The 18,369-nt window shown below is 36.3% G+C and overlaps 3 protein-coding genes across 5 annotated transcripts; 1 reads left to right on the top strand and 2 right to left on the bottom strand.

The window, feature by feature from the left end:
• Window positions 1–5,658: 5,658 nt before the first annotated feature.
• LOC125477093 (bZIP transcription factor 27-like) lies at window positions 5,659–6,822 on the bottom strand. 3 transcript variants are annotated; one of them, XM_048583969.1, is made up of 3 exons: window positions 6,502–6,822; window positions 6,263–6,405; window positions 5,659–6,155 (listed from the first exon to the last, which is right to left on the bottom strand). In XM_048583969.1, the coding sequence occupies exons 1-3, from the start codon at window positions 6,800–6,802 to the stop codon at window positions 6,012–6,014; spliced, it is 588 nt and encodes a 195-aa protein (XP_048439926.1). In that variant the 5' UTR covers window positions 6,803–6,822; the 3' UTR covers window positions 5,659–6,011. The 3 variants fall into 3 exon arrangements, with proteins under 3 accessions (XP_048439926.1, XP_048439978.1, XP_048439897.1); XM_048584021.1 differs by having other exon boundaries at window positions 6,517–6,822; XM_048583940.1 differs by having other exon boundaries at window positions 6,263–6,822.
• Window positions 6,823–7,810: 988 nt separating this feature from the next.
• Window positions 7,811–12,073, bottom strand: LOC103927511 (la-related protein 1C). Its single transcript, XM_009336441.3, has 6 exons — window positions 11,118–12,073; window positions 10,214–10,784; window positions 9,980–10,127; window positions 9,782–9,872; window positions 8,884–8,955; window positions 7,811–8,618 (listed from the first exon to the last, which is right to left on the bottom strand). Exons 1-6 carry the CDS (start codon window positions 11,634–11,636, stop codon window positions 8,340–8,342), a joined length of 1,680 nt encoding a protein of 559 aa, XP_009334716.2. The 5' UTR covers window positions 11,637–12,073; the 3' UTR covers window positions 7,811–8,339.
• Window positions 12,074–13,571: 1,498 nt separating this feature from the next.
• LOC103927518 (probable cinnamyl alcohol dehydrogenase 6) lies at window positions 13,572–16,081 on the top strand. The gene is given in 7 exon segments (XM_009336454.3): window positions 13,572–13,734; window positions 13,840–13,864; window positions 13,866–13,954; window positions 14,058–14,285; window positions 14,904–15,192; window positions 15,290–15,443; window positions 15,553–16,081. Coding segments are annotated over 7 exon segments (1,101 nt in total). The 5' UTR covers window positions 13,572–13,639; the 3' UTR covers window positions 15,774–16,081.
• The last annotated feature ends 2,288 nt before the right edge of the window (window positions 16,082–18,369 follow it).

The raw sequence follows: 18,369 nt of genomic DNA, 5'->3' as shown, positions 1-18,369 counted from the left end.
TGACTCCATCTCCCGGCATTCTGATCATCACCATCAGCTGCTTTGGTTTGTACATGAAACGAGACGATGATCAGGAGCACGAGAAAAGTACAGAAAGACGTGAAAATGGAGATGTTTTTCATGCGCATTTTGATCTCTCTCTTGTTCTTGCACTTCGCACTGCTAACCTAGCTAGCTAAGAGATTGTTTTTGTACCTGGGTAGCTAATTCACTGGTGTCACACACACACACACACACACACACATACATACATAGAAGATAACAGGTGACAGGAGGAGGATTACGTACTTAAGTGGTGAAGAGGAAAGATTCAAGTTAATAGTGGGATTAGTAGGATATATCTCTAGAACCTAGACTCTAAACCCACCCATACTAATCAAATTATTGCGCTCTTATCTTGCTTAATTTTATAATCTGATTTCCATTAATTGCCATATCGTTCATCTATATTGGATTAATTGGATATCTGGGTGGTGGAGGCCGGTACAGTGGTGATGGTATTGGTAGTAGTATTTGTAACTCTAATTTGAGAAATTTTATAGAAACCGATAATACAAGTTATGTAGTGTATTATTTCATGCATTATAATAAATATCTAATTTAATTAGAATAGTTTACAGAGCACGCCGTTGCCATTTGACTGTTGTTAGCAATCTAAGCATAAATTTTGGTAACAGGTTATGTGTAAACAACTCAACTGAACAATGATCCAATTATATATGCACATGCCCGTTGAATGGTAAGGCTAATTTCTTGCATAGTAGGATTGAAGAAATTTGGCATATATTATCTTTTTTTGGTCGAATATTTGTATCAGATTTATCAGTGGACTTGCTTAATCCAGAATCTGTGCGCTGACTCACACACGGTCACACTTTTGTAATGATATTTTGTGGGGTGCAAGGCTAAAGTATTCTTAAATGGAAAAGTGCGTTTTGAACTGATTTGAGTGCTCTATTTAGCTATGGACTCTTTCCATGTGCCTTTCGAGTCATTGGTTGACAGCCTCATTAACTATACCACCTTTAATCCGTGATTACTTTGACTATACAAGCAAGAAGGTTGAAGCAAATGCCCCTGTTACAAACCTTACGATTAAATCCCCTTTAAATTGGATGGTTTTACTGCCAACTATATTGATGCTTTTTGTAATGTCGATCTATGTAAGTGATTAAGTTGAGATAGTATCGGTGTGATTAGTAGTAACACACTAGACTATCTCTAAAATTTCAATAATGACTTAAAATATCTCAAAATAAATAACAGAATATCATGTGAAAATAAACTTATACATTATATTATACTACTGACCTAAAACGCGAAAGTAATATTGATAGGATGCATATAAATCCTTCTCTCTCAAAATTGAAAATACAAACAAAATTAGGAAGGTGGTTTGAATGCACGTTTGTGGTGCGTGCGAGATAAGCATGTATAGTGGTTGTGGTCTATACTTTATGCTATATTTACATGTTTGAGCATTGACATCAATCTGCAATCGAAATGATTACTGGTTATTTAGAGAAAACCCCATTCCCACCTTTATGAGTTATATTTACAGAATAACTGCAGCCTTCCTCAAAGCTTGTCAGTGATTACTCTCGATCTCATCAAAACTTGTCACATACTCGATGCTTCATATACTCAATAGTGCTCCACTACGTACTCCCACTACTATTTCCAATTTTCCATTTTTTTTTTGTTTCTCTAATTATACTAGTAGAACTCCCATCGTTCTAGCTATTCTTTCTTTTATTTTCTTCTTTATTTTTTAACTCCATGAACCTCAAAATTTGTACTCTTCTTAGATTAAGAATTACATGCTAATAATAATAATAATGTTTGTACCATACTTAATCAATCCCGAAACTACTGAGCACCGGTCAACAGTATACCGTCAATGACACACAAGATTTTTCCTTCAACCAGGAGGCCAATCACAACGCGACGCGTGTCGGTATCAGAGGCTAATCATAGCGCAACACGTGTAGATATCAGAGGCCAATCACAACACGACACGTGTCAATGTCAGAACAAAGTTAGAAACTTTCTTTTATAAAAGGGGATCATTCTCCCACAATAATCTCTAATGTCATTTGTACTAAACTATTCACTAGAACTCACTAAAAGAGAGCTTGAACCTATGTATTTGTGTAAACCCTTCACAACTAATAAGAACTCCTCTACTCCGTGGACGTAGTCAATCTGGGTGAACCACGTACATCTTGTGTTGTTTGCTTCCCTATCTCTATTCATTTACATACTTATCCACACTAATGCCCAGAGCAATCTAGCGAAGGTCACAAACTTGACACTTTCTGTTGTACCAAAGTCCTCGCCGATTTTGTGCATCAACAAATAATAATAATAATAATAATAATAATAATAAAATGTTTCCAAAAAGAGAGGCATGTTTAAAATTTTCTTTTAAAAATGAAAATGTATTTCTAAGTTATAATCTTATAGAAGTGTTTATTGAAGAAGCACGTGGATAGATACTTAATCATGAAGTACGTTCAAGTGTTTGTAATGAAACCACTTCCAGCATAAGTGCATAATTATGAAGCCAAGGGCCCAAAGATAAGGCAAAATGGCGTTAAGTGTTCCACTTCAAGTGGTATTATTAAGGATTTTGCAGCAGCCAAGATACGAAGTTGCGTCTCAGTGCGGCACTTTGTGCTCAACTCCAACGCCTTTGTGGTATCAATTTTAATGGAAATCGCTTTCGTTCTTGTATACACACACAATTCATCATCAACTTACCTTCTTCTCTCCGCACCCCCAATGGCTCCTGAGGAATATGAGTTTCTAAAATATTTTTTTATGTTGTGCCTAATCTCCAAATTAGTTCTATACGTTTGACCAACAATCAGAAAAGCAAACGCAATAGCTAAATAATGATGAGCCACATTAGTTAGCCTTAAATTTTGCATTAGTGGATGGAATCCCTCCATAAGGGTTAGTTTTCTCGTAATAGTGTGCAATTAACTTGCTTAAATCTTAGCAAGAATTCCATTAACGCAATTTTAATGGAAAACAACCTTGATGATCCTACATCTGACAAAAACTTTATTCTATTCACTTTCTAACAGTTCCTCGTTTGCGTGCGGTCTCCTTAAGAGCAAGCATGCCCAAGGATATACTTTGCAAACTAAATTACCTACAACACTGCAGGAAGGGCAACAATCAAAAACCAAATCAATTCGACTGTAAATTTCAAACAGAAAATAATGCCAATAAAATTTTAATTTATCCAATCCAATTAATAAAAGGAAAACTAACGAAAAGTCATTTTTAAAGGTATGGTGAATAGTATCAGAAAAAGTTATAAATGTGGTTTTTTGTTAAAAGTGAACAGTACCGGGAGTGTTTTATTTAAACTCCCATTAAAAAACCCAATTAGGTTTAGCCTTTGGACACACAGCCGAAACGAGTGAGGTCTGTTATAACTTAATAGCAAGAAAGGAAAGAATGTGATTAGTAACTTTGTCCGGAACTTGCAGCTGCCACAAACTTACTGTTGCGATCCAAATTTATAATGATTTTCTCTTCTAATTTTCTAAAAAAATTGGGTCTTCCATGTATGCACATTAAATACAAATACAGTAATTATATTTATAAACACGTATAACAAAGAGAAATTTTTAAACCAAGGAGACTAAATTTTAGCGTAGTAGAGCACAACTTACAGAACAGCATTTTCACATGTAAGCCTTTGATAACATCGCATTTGGAAAAAACCACGTCAAACTCAATACTTAAGAGAAAAGTGAAAGAGATGAATTATGACGTTTAGTTTAATAGTGATTACATTACGGGTAGGTTTTAGCAAGTTTGGATTGGCTTGGCTTCACCATGGAAGCCCACCGTTTCTTTCGTGTAGCAGAACATGAAACAAATTTAATACGTGTCAATCAATAATAGAAATCATACATAAAATAGAGGCAGAAATTTTGAGCTGACTTTTTTTTTTTTGGGTGAACATTGAACTGACTTTTTTGGGGTTTTGAATTTTGATGACAATTTAGTTATGGGTAATTTTTGCTTTATTTCAGGGTAAAGCAAGAAGAAAAACGGCTCGACTACCGCAACTGGGCGGGCCACTACCTTGCGTAGGGAGTCGGCCCAAATTGAAAACTATAGAGTCCAAAACCCTCATTGTGCGCTGAAAAGCGATCCATCTAATCCAAATGGGCCTGGTCCATGGACTTTGTGATGATGCAATCCCCACAGGTCACGATTGCCGTACATGAACTCTGACATCGACCCAGGCAGCAAATCACCATTTGGTTCAGCTCAAAAATATAAGAGGTGAATTTAATTTTTTATTAACATACTTCAAAAATTAAAAGTAAAACACATCATTTCTTCCACCCTTATCCATAATTTTTTCAAAAAGTGAAAAATCAAACCACCAGAGTCCAGACCGTTCTCTGTGCTTTTATAATTAGGGATATTGCGTTTGATAATTAATTAATTGCAATTTGGCAAGAGTGGTATGCTTATCTCTTCATCAATAATTAAGTAATTGCAATTTGCAAAAGCATTTCACCAAATTGACCTGCATCGCCCTGATCCCTCTACCACATCAAACTTAAAAATTGTATTCCCACAACCCTTCAGTCCAGAGAGTTGATTACAGAGAATATTATAATTACATGTTAGTGAAGTGTGAGTGTGAACTGTCAATGAAGCAAACAAAAATTGTTTTATAATTGAACCAACTTGGTGATTTTATTATATTAACAATTTTCTTGAGATGATAATGGATAAGCGTACTATATTTACGTTATTTTATGTCACGATATATTAATTTACATCACAAGTAAACTAATATAACAAGCGAACAATGAGTCTTTGATTAGTTATATTTGTCTTCATAAAGAGGTTTTTCAATTCTCATGGTCATGAATGACAATAACAATATATATTTATGATTAATTTGATACCTAACTATGACGTAATTTGATTAAGCATGCATTGTAAAAGAATGATAATAATGTAACAAATGCACTAGCTAGCTACAAGCTATGTCCGTTGATCTATTTAATAACACATAGTACATAGACATTTCATAATGTAACAAATGTGGGGTGTTTTACAGTATATGAACGCTCAAAAATATTGTTATATGACTCAATATTGAGTTGTGTAACACCATTTCAAAAGTTTACCGTTATTTACATCATATAATTTGTATAAATATGAAATTCTATATACCGTTTTAAGTGTCTAATGTAACCTGTAAAACCATTGATTTAGTGCGATGCATGGATTTTGCAGGACATACATAAAAATACCGAGCAAAACTCCAAAAGTTGCCATAGAAACTAGAAAAATATTTCAGTTGAAGAAGACAGAATAAGTTTGAGAGAGAGAGAGAGAGAGAAAGAGAGAGATAAGGTTAGGAAATACGATGACATTAATTATTAGCCAAACATGTCCCATCTAGTATTAACGTTAAAGGGCGACCATCCTTTTTATAGATTAACCAATGTTTGGCAAATGGCTTTCGTTTGGAAGCATGCATTTTACCTGTTCCCTACCCACTCCTCCCTCTCCCTCGATCGCACAAGAATAATGCTACAAACACAAGGCGATAAAGAAAATAATAACATATGAGAAGTTGAGCTTATTGAAACGTCTAGGAAGTTAAGGTTTCACTGTAAAATCAATTAGTAATATGAAGTAGTAGTCTAACTTACATGCAAAGTCCTTAACTTCCGACATTGGATTCGCATTTTCAATAGCACTATTTTAATTTCTTCCGATAAGGATAAGGTTAAGGTGGAGGCCAATGAAAGAGAAAAGAAAAGTATAACATTTTACATATAGGAGGGAAGGGATGGTTGTTTCATGCAGTTTGAGGTTGCCTTAACTGATCAAAATGGAGCTGTTGAAGTTCTGAACAGGGTTTGCCTTTTTGGAAGCAGCTGCTGAGCAAGGGTAGGGGCAGCCAAGTAGGACGGCAATCACAGAAAAACCAATCAGTCTGTTTATTTATTTATTTTTTATATATACGAGTGATAATCTACGCTAAAAGGAAAGCTAAAACATACTGAATTGATCTTCGTCTTTGCTTGCAGCCGTCTCTTGAGCCTGGCATTCTCCTCCCGCAGCCGTGCAATTTCAAGCTCCAACTCATTTATATAAGCCTGCATCCAAATTCCAAAAGTATGCTACATATTCACGAACCAAACAAAACAAAAGTAGTAGTGTAAGAGCACACGATCAGTAATGAAATAGATGGACAGAAAGGTTCCTGCTTTCGGGCTCTGGAGCGAGCAGCGGACTCTCGATTCTTCATCATGCGCTTATGGCGGCCGCCATTAGTGGAGTTGTGATGATCCTCGCGATTTTGATCATGATCATCTAGAGCCCTTTTCTTGCAGCAAGAAGGGAAGACTGAAGAGGGATTATTCAAAGAATTAGGCCTAGTAGTAGTAGTAACACTGGTACTAGTAGGACCAGTAATTGAATTTGGTTTCAATAGAGGAGGACCAGTGATAGTAGTACTAGTGGTTTCAAGTAAATGCTGTTGAAGATCAGATCGAGTCCCACAATTCAAGCGCAGAACAGTAGTAGCGGCAGCGGGTGGTGGTGGGTCGATGTTGGAGGAAGTAGTACTAGTAGAAGCCAAGAAATCTTGAAACATGATGCCCCGAAAAGCAGCGGCAGTGGGGTGGTGAGTGGAGGTGGTGGTGTTGTCGCTGGCGTTTCGAGAAAGAGACGCCAGGCTGATGTCTTTCCAAACATCTTCCATGGACTTTGTGCTACAGCTACTTGTGGTTGTGGAAATCATGTTTTATAGAATCACTCGTGGGGTGACGATGGATGAAGCCGGAAAATTTAGGGCAGTGGAAGGATACCTTTATATGCAGAGGAGGAAGGTAGAATACTTCAACAAAGCTCTCTCTCTCTCTCTCTCTCTCTCTCTCTCTCAGTGTCTTCTATTTGACGGCTAACTTCAATGGCATGTTGGCCCACTTTTCTTTCGTGGGGAGAACTTTTATACATGGAAGTTGTTGTCGTGACTCCAAAAAGAATCATCACGTACTTTTTCTATGGAAATTGGCTTGAATTACAATCCAAAACAGTCCTCCTTTTAAAATCTAATTATCACTAGCCCTCCTTGACGAAAATACTTCTGACTTAAATAATCTTTTTCTAGTATCGATATGCTATTGTTATATGACATCGATATTTCGTTAATTTTCCATTCATCTGCTTCTTTTGAGTTGAGGACTGAGGAGGGTTTTCAGTCTTTAAATAACATACAACGCTCCTCGAATCGAGATAGTAATGTTGGTGCCAGTCAGGTACCAAATGTTTATGCACAATTGCAAACCATGATATACAAATGCATAGATTTTGAATGCAATTGGATCCAGATGTGTTAGAAAGCCTCAGCCTTCAAGTTCATGGTGTGTTTAAAAAATTAAAAAGGAAAAGGATCCCAAAAGTTTAACCAGTAATGAGAACGCGACATGGATCCCTAACCAGGAACTGAGGAAGGACTTAAATGGAAGTGTTTCACCACTACTGTGGTTTCACGGTCCTAAAACGCAATGTCATGTGCAAGTTTCTCTTTATGTGAAATTGCATTATTCGATTAGGACGCCATATGACGATGAAACTTCCATGAAAGTTGCTCTCTAGGAAAAAGTCAATTTTCATTACCCAACATTTGTATCTCACATTTATGATTTGAGAAATCTTGAAAAAGGACCTGAAACAACATATATGATTATGAATACTCAAGTGCATATATGATAGAATCTGAAACATACTTATCTGACAAGAAATAAACTTAAAAGGAGAAGAAAAGAAATAAAGATGGGCAAAAGTTACATAAAGTGGAGTACAAAATTGTGAAAATTCAAGCAAAAGGTCTAACCATCCTTTGGTGGAAAACAAACACAGAGTGCACTGCAGCTCAAACTAAGCTCTTAGCGAGAAACATAACATCTCAAACTAAGCTCTTTTCTTGACGTGCCAAAAAATAAACCCACAAACATTCACACCAAATCCAAACTATACAAACCAATGACCTCCAGATTCTCCTTTGCTCGATTCTCTTCATCTTCTTCTCTTTCTTCTTCTCAATCGAAGAATAATTTATCATTATTTTCTTATTTGTTTCCTGTACTAGCCTCAAAAACATGCCAAAACTAAGCAAAGTAACAGATTTATAAAGAAAAGAATTTGCATGCCCTCGGTACAGGCTATACAGCTACCTCCCTTCCCCCATTACCTTAGCAAACCCTTCAAAATTGCAAGTGCACTTTGTCTCCGTGATTTTGCTTGAATCCTTTTAGTGATAAACATCTACTTCGACTTCAATGATCGGTTTGAGTAACATCCCCATTAGGAAGTTGTGATTGGCTAGTTGACTCGGTTGAACAACTCTCTGGAATAGCCACAGAGTTTGGATCTGGCTTACATGCCATACTATTTTGGCTAGGTACTTCCACAGTCATCTTTCCAAAAGAATTTGCAAGTGTGTTATCACTTAATACACTGGAGGATAGTGTGGATGGTGAACCTGACTCAGCTGGAAGCTGACCAGCAGTTGATATCCATTTGGTCCATTCATTACGCCTCCTCACCTTATCATCCTGCCACAATCATAAGTGTTAGACCAAAACAACAAACTGGCAGCACAATTGTCATAGTTTCCTTACAAAAAAATACTGGTTCCTAATGTAAGTCGTTTCATTTGGTCGGCATTATAATGAGCCAAAAGGTCATCTTTTCCTTTTAGCAACAAGGCAGAAGATAACTCATTTCACAATCTAAACATATATCAGTTTTCTTCAGTGGGATATGTTTTTAAAAATGCAATGCATGTTTAATAAAACAGCAAATATAAAAGGAATTCACCTGTACTTCAACAATACTGGAAGCTCTTAAGGAATCGAGTATTAATTGGATATTGGTTGTCAAACTCTTGACCTACAATAATAAAACATCGAGTGAGGATGAATGATACTTAAAAGGGACAAGGATAACTTTTTTTAAGAAACAAAAGTTGACTGAAGTAGCCAAAGATGACAAGGAAAGCATTAGCATCGAATAAATAAGCTCAATGGAGATACGTATGCTCCTGGGGGTTTCAAACTAAAAGTCGCATAGGCTCTAATTTTCTGTGTGTTTTCAGTTATTTTTTGTTTCTACATATTCCCCATTCATTTAGAAAGTACCAATCACCGTGTTCTCCGCCTACAGGATTCTCTCCATTCAATAAAATCATTTCCTAGCAAATATCAAATCTTCACGGGAACAAAAATACCATGAAAACAAATAATCCTAATTTATTCCTGTCATACAAATTTATAATGGCATGGATTCAGGCAGAGAATCATCTGAATGTAAACTTCACAAGATGGAAGGCAATGAACAGAAAAGCTAAAGGTTGAGACTTTAGATTAAGGAAAAACATTTTGCCATTCAAGCACCTTAAGAGAGAACTATAAATGTTATGCAACTTGTGTAATGTTTGTTATAATACCTAACTTGGTGAAGCTTTTATTCCGAAATCATGTGTAACATATCATGAACATATTACAAACAATTAATCATTGTCGCTCAATGAGAAGTCAGTTTTTAACTTTATAGACTAAAACGTCTTTTGAAAATTTAGATGTTTCATCATGTTATACATAGAGAACTATAGCGATAATATATGTCCCAAAGAGAGTAAAATGTGCTTAATCAATCATAAATAACATACCCAAGTTACCAAAAATAAAAAACATAAAGAACAACATATATAACATACCCGAGGAAAGCTTGCTATTAGAGATATAGGAATCCAACCCTGAGCATCCATGTTGGACCGTAGAAAGTCATCTTTTATTAAATTAGCATCACTGTAGTAACAAAGAAAACAACTTGGGAAGTTAATTCTCAAGATACTGAGGAATTAGTTCATACAGCTTACAAATTGTGAATCAATGAAGCATGGGAATTAATGTACCTGAAGTAATAATCTATTTGGTTGATTATCAATGAAGGTAGAGGAGATTCTGCAACAGGATAAAACATTGCAGGATGTGGTGGTTGAGAAATGAACGGTGGCATGCCTCGAATGGGCTCCAAAGGCAATGTAGGGATATACACAAACTCTGGAAAGAACAGAGACATAAGTTATACTTCCAAACATATAAAAAATAAAAAATAAAAAAAAACTGTATTAAAATAGTATACTCACCAGGAAAACCCATGGGGCTTGCAAAGGGTCTTGCAGGCTGGGGCGGGAATGCAGCATTATTTGGTGGTAATGGCCTTACAAGGCCCATTGGAGGGGCTCTATGCTGATGCATGTGAACATCCCTGGGATGCATATAGTTTCCACGATCCTGGTCACGTTTGCCTCCGTGATTATTGTGGTAGTGACCATCTCCACGTGGGCGCGGTCCAAAATTTCCCCTACGAGAATTCCGATGGTCATTTACTGGGTGTGGTTGCGGCACAAAGCCACCAACTGGTCTAGCATCCCAATTGCTGCCCCGGAATGAAGGATCTCGTGGAGAAGGATCTGGTATTGCTGGTACCAGATTGCCATACCCATTAGGTAGAATAGGGAAAACAGGGAATGGTGGTGGTGGTGGCGGGGTGACAGGGTGTCCGAAACCACTATGTGCATGCCCACCCCCATTGTTGCCACTGCCACCACGCTTAATTGATCTTTGCCGAGCTGGTGCATGATTTGATGTGGAATTCTGATTTGCACTATTAGCAGGATGTCTTTTGGAGTTGGGTGAATGTGCTATAACAGGTCCCTATCAACCACACACAAGATCAATCGTGCATAGAGAATGACTATCAGTTCTTAAAAAGTTAGAATAATCTCCCACTCAGGAAAATATGATAACTTTTACACTGGTTTGAGAGAAAATGCAGGATAATGTGTTAGTAGCTTTCTGAATCTAAAGTTATTTCGTCAATTTGGCACCTGACGAAACAAAAATCCGCACAACTGTTTGGATTAATTAGGTAAGTAATTGATTAATGGTTATCCAAATTTTAAACAATTCATTCTTTCCCTTTTCTTAATATTTTTCTGCAGCAAAACAAATAAAAAAAAGGAAAAACGAAGGTGATAGTGAACAAACCTGGGAAACAGGAACTGATTCTTGGTTGACAATTGTTTCGGAGACAGTCTTTGGAGAGGGATCAACTGGTAATTTAGGTGAAGCCCTAGCCGACTCGGATAAAGCAGGCCAAGAAGAAGCATCCATTACTGTTACAGGACTAACCTCAACTACGCTGTTGGAGGGCTTGTTCCAAGCCGGCTTCTTTGGCCGACCGGCATTGCTGTTATGGCCATTGGGGCTGTCAGCAGCTGAAAAACCATCCGGCGTATGCGGAGGCGGCGAAGAACGAGCAGCTTTGGAGGATTGGGACCCATCTGAAAAAGGGGTTTGCTCCACTGCCAAGTTGCCCAATGAGGACAACGATGAGGATAAGGACGGCGGAGATTGGACGGCCTCTAGTTCACCTCCTCGGACAACTTTCGCCCATGGAGAGGGTAAACTACTTCTCTTATCGACAACGCCGCCGCCACCATCGGTGGAAAATTCAGGGCCACGCGGAGAGTGGTGATTGACAGAAGAATCGGCAGCCATGGCCATTCCAAATTAGGGTTTGCAGCAGTAAAAACAAAACTCTGATCAATTTATAAGCACGGATATAAACTAATCAGTTTACAAGGAATCAATAAATTAATCAGACAACAAAACAAAAACAATTGATTAATTAATCAGTTCACAAAAGATGATTGGCAAAGACTCAAAAGAGAGGATTTAGGAATTGTTTTTGGGTTCAAGAAATTAGAAATTGCGGAATGCAGGATTTCGATAGACTAAAACGGATCTTGCACGTGCAAAGCACAAACAACCGTCGACACTCAGAACCAACGACGTGACTCTCCGCCGTGCTCCTCCCTCTCTCTCCCTCTCCTCTCTGCTTTCTCTCTCTCTCAGAACTCGAAGGAAACTGGTGCCTACAAAGCTAAATCTAACAGGTTTTCTTATGATACCACTCGCAATTACTGAAGACCCACTTTCGGTTTATTCTATTACGTTTTATATCCGTCCTTCTTTCTGAGTCTACAATTACTGTTTTAACCTCGGCTGTGTGATTTTGGTATTAGCGGAGGTATTTGAGTTGGATTGTGCCAACTTCTCCTAAACCTTTTAAGATGAGGAAATCCATTTTTTTTTTTTCGTAAGCTATATTTTTAGGTTAGGTGGTGAGTTATTCTCTTTTTAGGTTAGGTTATGAAAAATTTAAAAAAAAAAAAAATTATACAACAATATATTTACATTGATGATGTAAGAAAATATATTAACTATGAATTCTCTATTTACACTCATACTTAACCTACTTAAATTTGGGAGACCACTTTTTCTTCTTCTTGGTTTTTTATAGAAATAAAAAAAAATTCAAAAAGAAAATCCATCAGTACCTTTTGGTAAAAGGATAAATGGTTTGTTCCCTAATATTGCAATTTATTTTAATTTCTGTCTAATCATGTTGATTAATATTTATATTATTGGAGTTGGTTTCTCTTTCAAATTTATAATCTGTCCAGCTTGTCAATAACGACAAATACACAGACAAGAGAAAAACAAAAAATATAAATGAAAAAAGAAATAAAGAAACATTGATCTGGGATTTATTGGGCTTATTTGACATCAAAACTTTTCTAAATGTGGGCTTTAACATACTAAATTCCACCAAATGTTACGGGCTTTGATATATAATTTTACAATCTAGCTCAATAAACTTTTCAATATTCAATTTAATATCCTGACGAAGATTCACCTGCCCAGCTAGCAACTACGTAGTGTAGTGTCAGAGCGCGCATTCAACATGGCGTTTGGACTCGTGTCTTCCGGGGATCTCCAAGCCTGCTGCAAGAGATTAATAATACAAAAAGTTCTATCCTGTTGTAAATACTAAAATAAATGTGATTGTATAAGTATAAAGTATTTTACAGGATTTAGAAGATCATTTCCTTGATGATTTGTATTATTTGTAGAACAAGTAAAATTCATTATGATTAGTATAAATAAAGACATAAAGCATGAGAAGAACTTCTCAAGCCCTTCTCATTTTCTCTCTTCTCTAACCAATCATGTCCCGACTCTCTCTAAAATAGTTAATTTCATAACACATACAAAATTAAACAAAAATTACGTTTTTTAAATAAAAACACGAATGCTAAATAAATAAATAAAACACAAGCATCTTCGATGATATAAAAAACAAAACACGTCATGGTTGTGAAAAATAAGCTCAATTCACATTGAAAAGTTAGGTTTGCTCCGGACCAATAAAAAAAAAGTAAGGTTGCTCGCACTATATGATATTGTTGTCACCAACCGCATATTAATAGTCAATCTTTTTAGAGGGTGGGAAGCCGTTGAGTCAAGTCAACTCGTAGTAGGAAATGATATAGCACCTGCGGGTGTCATTTCCTAGAACTTTGTGTTATTCACAAATGATGAATTATTTACCAGTCATGCGACTCATGATCATGGGTCGCGTGGGACTGTTATATATATTGAGTTGTGCCGAGTGAGTTTCTGCATCCCAAGACCAAAGGCCAATCTGACTCTAATAGCTAGTCATGGCTCAGACGACTCCAAATCACACACAGACAGTTTCTGGGTGGGCAGCTCACGATCCCTCCGGCAAGGTTACTCCTTTCGTCTTCAAACGAAGGTACATATATACACATATGCATAATAATTACAATTATATAACCTTCATTTTCTTCTTTAATTCGATTGTTGTTCAACTAATCTTCAAAACGCTATACAAATACAGAGAAAATGGGATCAACGATGTGACCTATAAAGGTCCTGTACTGTGGGATATGCCACACTGATCTCCACTTTGCTAAGAATGACTGGGGCATGACCATGTATCCCGTAGTTCCCGGGTAACTAATAATACATATCTCTCTCAAGAGAACTATTGCGACATCAACGTTAATAGACATGTTAATGTGACACTCCGTGTATATATGGTGGTACTATATATAGGCATGAGATTACAGGGCTGATAACGAAAGTTGGGAGCAACGTGAAGGAGTTCAAGGAAGGAGACAGAGTCGGGGTTGGGTGTTTGGCGGCGACATGTTTGAAGTGTGAGTTCTGCAAATCCTCCCAAGAGAACTACTGCGACCAGCTCCAGTTTACATACAACGGCATCTTCTGGGACGGCAGTATCACCTACGGTGGCTACTCCAAGATGTTGGTCGCAGATCACAGGTAACTAACTGATGTTCTTAAAAACTCGGTAGGCATATTAATCACCAAAGTTTAATTATCTTGTCTATTTTTATCTCTATTTCCGAACCTACTACCTTCAAAAGTTGGGGTGTGCTTCACCAAGTTAGATAGAAATAAACACCCCGATCCTCTCTGTCAGAGCTTTGATGCGCTTCCTGGTTGTCGTTTTTGCAAAAGTTGTAGATCGAAAAGCTGGGCATCTGACTTTGCAATAAGGTTTTTGGGGGTGTAGGTAAAGCATAACAGAGAATCGTTATAAGTTCATGCAAAACTTCTTTAACTCATCGACACGAGACTTTAACATGTGAATAATTTTATCTGGATGATCATATGTGGCCTTTTGATTTTATTTGCGTAAACCATCTTAAATACCAGAATAAACCCTTAAACTAATTGGCAATTGCCGATGGAAAATAGCTCAAATCCTAAACTTTAACCTTATTTTTTTCAGCGTGCTTAATAATTTGGTCTCTAGCATCGCCAACTGAGCAGATCAAATTAAATTTGTTTAACTATAAGTCGTTGATTAATTAACATGTATACAAAGAGTTGGTGATGTCATTAACAATTCAGTAATGTGAACGTATTACAATAAAGGTACGTGGTACACATACCAGAGAATCTGCCGTTGGATGCAACAGCGCCGCTTTTGTGCGCGGGGGTGACGGTGTTTACCCCCATGAAAGACCACAAGCTCCACAAAACAACGGGGAAGAAGATCGGAGTGGTTGGCCTCGGAGGTCTGGGACACGTAGCAGTGAAGTTTGGGAAAGCCTTTGGTCACCATGTAACTGTCATCAGCACCTCTCCAGCCAAAGAGAAAGAGGCTAAAGAGCATTTGGGTGCCGACGACTTCCTCGTCAGCACTGATCCTCAACAACTGCAGGTTTTACGTCAATCTGTGTTGTTTTTTGTTTTTCCCAATGTAAACTTTTAGAATAAATTAATTAAGGATTAATTAAAGTTAATGATGATGACTGCAGAAAGGGAAGAGGACACTCGACTTCATATTAAATACAGTGTCCGCTAAGCACTCGCTTGGGTCCATCTTAGAACTGCTCAAAGTGAATGGAACTATGGTGGTTGTGGGTGCACCGGACCAGCCATTTGAATTGCCTTCATTTCCTCTTATATTTGGTACATACTAAACAAAACACGATTATTAATTTCCAATTTTTGTAGAAAATAATGAATATATGCATACAATGACACTGCAATTAATGAATTGATGTGCACGTAAACACAGGAAAGAGAGCAGTGAAGGGAAGTGTGATAGGAGGAATTAGTGAGACAAGGGAGATGATGAATTTATGTGGGCAACACAACATAACGTGCGACATTGAACTTACAACGCCGGACAAAATCAATGAGGCATTGGACCGTGTTGCAAAGAACGACGTTAGGTACCGATTTGTCATTGACATTGCTGCTGCTGATGCTAATGCTCGAATGCCTTCCAAACTTTAGAGCTTTTGAGTGTTGGGGTCTACTCCGACTATTGTTTCCTATTGTGCTCCCTCGTATAGTTAATCATCACTTTATTTCTTAGGTTTTATTATCCCAAGTCAATAAAGCGTTCGGAATTTTTTTTTATTTTATATAAGCCAAGTTTAGAAGTATAGGATATGAGAGTTAAATTCAAAGCCAAGTTTATGTTCTTTGAATTAGTCAATTGGTTGAGTCTTTTTTGTTTTAGAAGTTGGGTCAAGACTCAAGAAGTTGTGGAGAAACTCTCGGAGTCACGGTTGGGTCAAGGACTCATTGTATTATTATTATTATTATTATTACATGTTGGAGTAATTCCTCTGACCTTCTCCTTGTATTATTATTATTTTTTTAAATAAACGATATTATTTATACCTAAAGGAAGAAAATGAGTTTAGCCTGATAAAAAATGCCAGCTAGTAATAACGTCGTTTGAATTCGACTTTAACGAGAATCAACCTAAGATCTCTCACTTACAAGTGAAAAAGAATATTACTAGACAGTAGTACTAAATAGTCTTCTCCTTGTATTTCTTTCTTTAATTACACATTTAATTAAGAACAAGTGACTGATCTTTTCTTTTGTTGGCCGGTCTAACGTTTTGCACAAAATAGTAAGAGACTTGCTGTATAAATTTTTAAAGGCATTTATCCTTTTATTCGTCTACTTTTTACCTACCAATCCCCACTATTTTATGTATGAAATAAAAGCGGCAAACAAATACGTTAATAAGTAGACGGGAAAATATTTAACCAAAATGTTTAGTTTAAAAATATTTTAGCTCTAAAGAAAATGAAAATAACTCGCCGCATGACGCATAATCCCCTCGTTATACACTACTGATAACTAGAGTGACAAAAAGGAGGGGGTCTTTAAAGGGAGGTGGATTGTCTGCCCTTCCATTTTCATACTCTTTTCATATTTTCTTGCGATGTGTAGTCACGGTTAAACTACGTTAATATTTTATATTAATTTTTTAATAAAAATAATAAAACAAAAAGTAATAGAAATATAAAATGTTGACGTGGTTTAACCGTGACTACACAAACAAAAAGACATAAGAAGAATATAGAAATGGAAGGACAGACAATCCATAAAAAAGGACGTTGAAGATGAGTCAGTTGGACCATGGGAGGAATTTCTTGATTGGTATGGCCCATTTGAGTACAAGACTAATGTTTATCTTTTGAGCCATCAAATGCCTGTTGCTTTATTTAGTCACGTACGTGTGGTGCTAAAAATCCATTTGATCATGCTTATCATAGATTGTTGTTTGAACATTTCTGCATGGCTACACTTTTGCGACACTCAGCAACATTTTTATGACCGATCCTTACCTCCTTTTATGGCACAACGATTCTAAATCTTCAAATAAAACACGTAATATATAGTAACTAATCAATCATTTGACAATTTTTACATTAATCATTCCATTTTAAATAATTTATCAAAAGGTTTTTTTCCCTTCTTCATAGTGCTATAAATAACGATTTTTTACGATATTCATTGGCGAGATAGATGAATAAGTACATATAGGAGGATATGATGCATTTATGTGATAAAAAATTTGTCGAAAATTTAAACCCGACCAAATAGAAAAATAGTGTTTTGCACCAACTTTATAAATTATGACTATTCTCAATGACGTATAAACACAATCAATCAGGAGATTTTTTGAACCAAATCAATTCATCTTTCACTAAGACCAACTTCAATGGTGGGCTAAAAGTCAAATTACCCCCCCCAAACCCACTCCAACCCAAGGGGAAAATTTGGGTTAAATGCTAAATGCTAAACCAATGCCAAATTCCCCCCAAAATTTAGCCCAAAAATCGGAGTGGACTCCAACCAATATTAATCGGAATTTAAATTTTTTTAGATTAAAATGTTCATAAAATTAATTTACGATAGTCTACATATTTATTTTAAAAAAAAAATTAATTTAACAAAAAAAAATAGCCTAAGTTCATTCTTTAATAATCCCAGGCTAAAATTTTAGGTTAGAACGGTTGGAGTAGAAAAATTGTTTCTGGGCTAAAAGCTAAATTTTCCGGGCTCAAATATTTGACTTTTAGCCCAACCATTGAAGATGGTCTAATAGTGCTATTTTATAAAAGTTAAATCTTCAAATTCATGTTTAGTGCAAATTTAGAGCACGGTACATAAGAGAAAAATAAAGAAGTTGATAAAGGAAAAGAAGAATTAATCTTATCTTTTTAATTTATATAGCGTACATATGATCATGAAATGAGGAACTTGGAGCTAGATATTTATTTAGAAATGAAACTAACTGAGCAGTAGCAGCATGAAATTTGGCAGTCGAGTTATCTGCTGCAAACTGTTAGGAAAATGTTATGGAAGATTAAAATTTTAAATCAATTTACAAACTAAATAATGTTTCATCAATAAAAAACAAACTTGTTAATCGATACTTAAATTATAATGTAATTATTTATAAGCACATCATTATTTGATTTATTAATTTAATTTAAAAAATTTAACCTCTCTAGTATTCATATTGTTATATGTTTTGCTTGAATTTGGCAAATAATAATTGGTTTGGCTTTTCTCTATCTGA

The sequence above is a fragment of a genome, unplaced genomic scaffold (genome assembly GCF_019419815.1).
Source record: "Pyrus x bretschneideri cultivar Hongxiangsu unplaced genomic scaffold, Pyrus_bretschneideri_v1 Contig1, whole genome shotgun sequence".
In the NCBI taxonomy this organism is placed as follows: Eukaryota; Viridiplantae; Streptophyta; class Magnoliopsida; order Rosales; family Rosaceae; genus Pyrus; species Pyrus x bretschneideri.
This window is presented reverse-complemented; position numbering and strand designations above follow the sequence as displayed.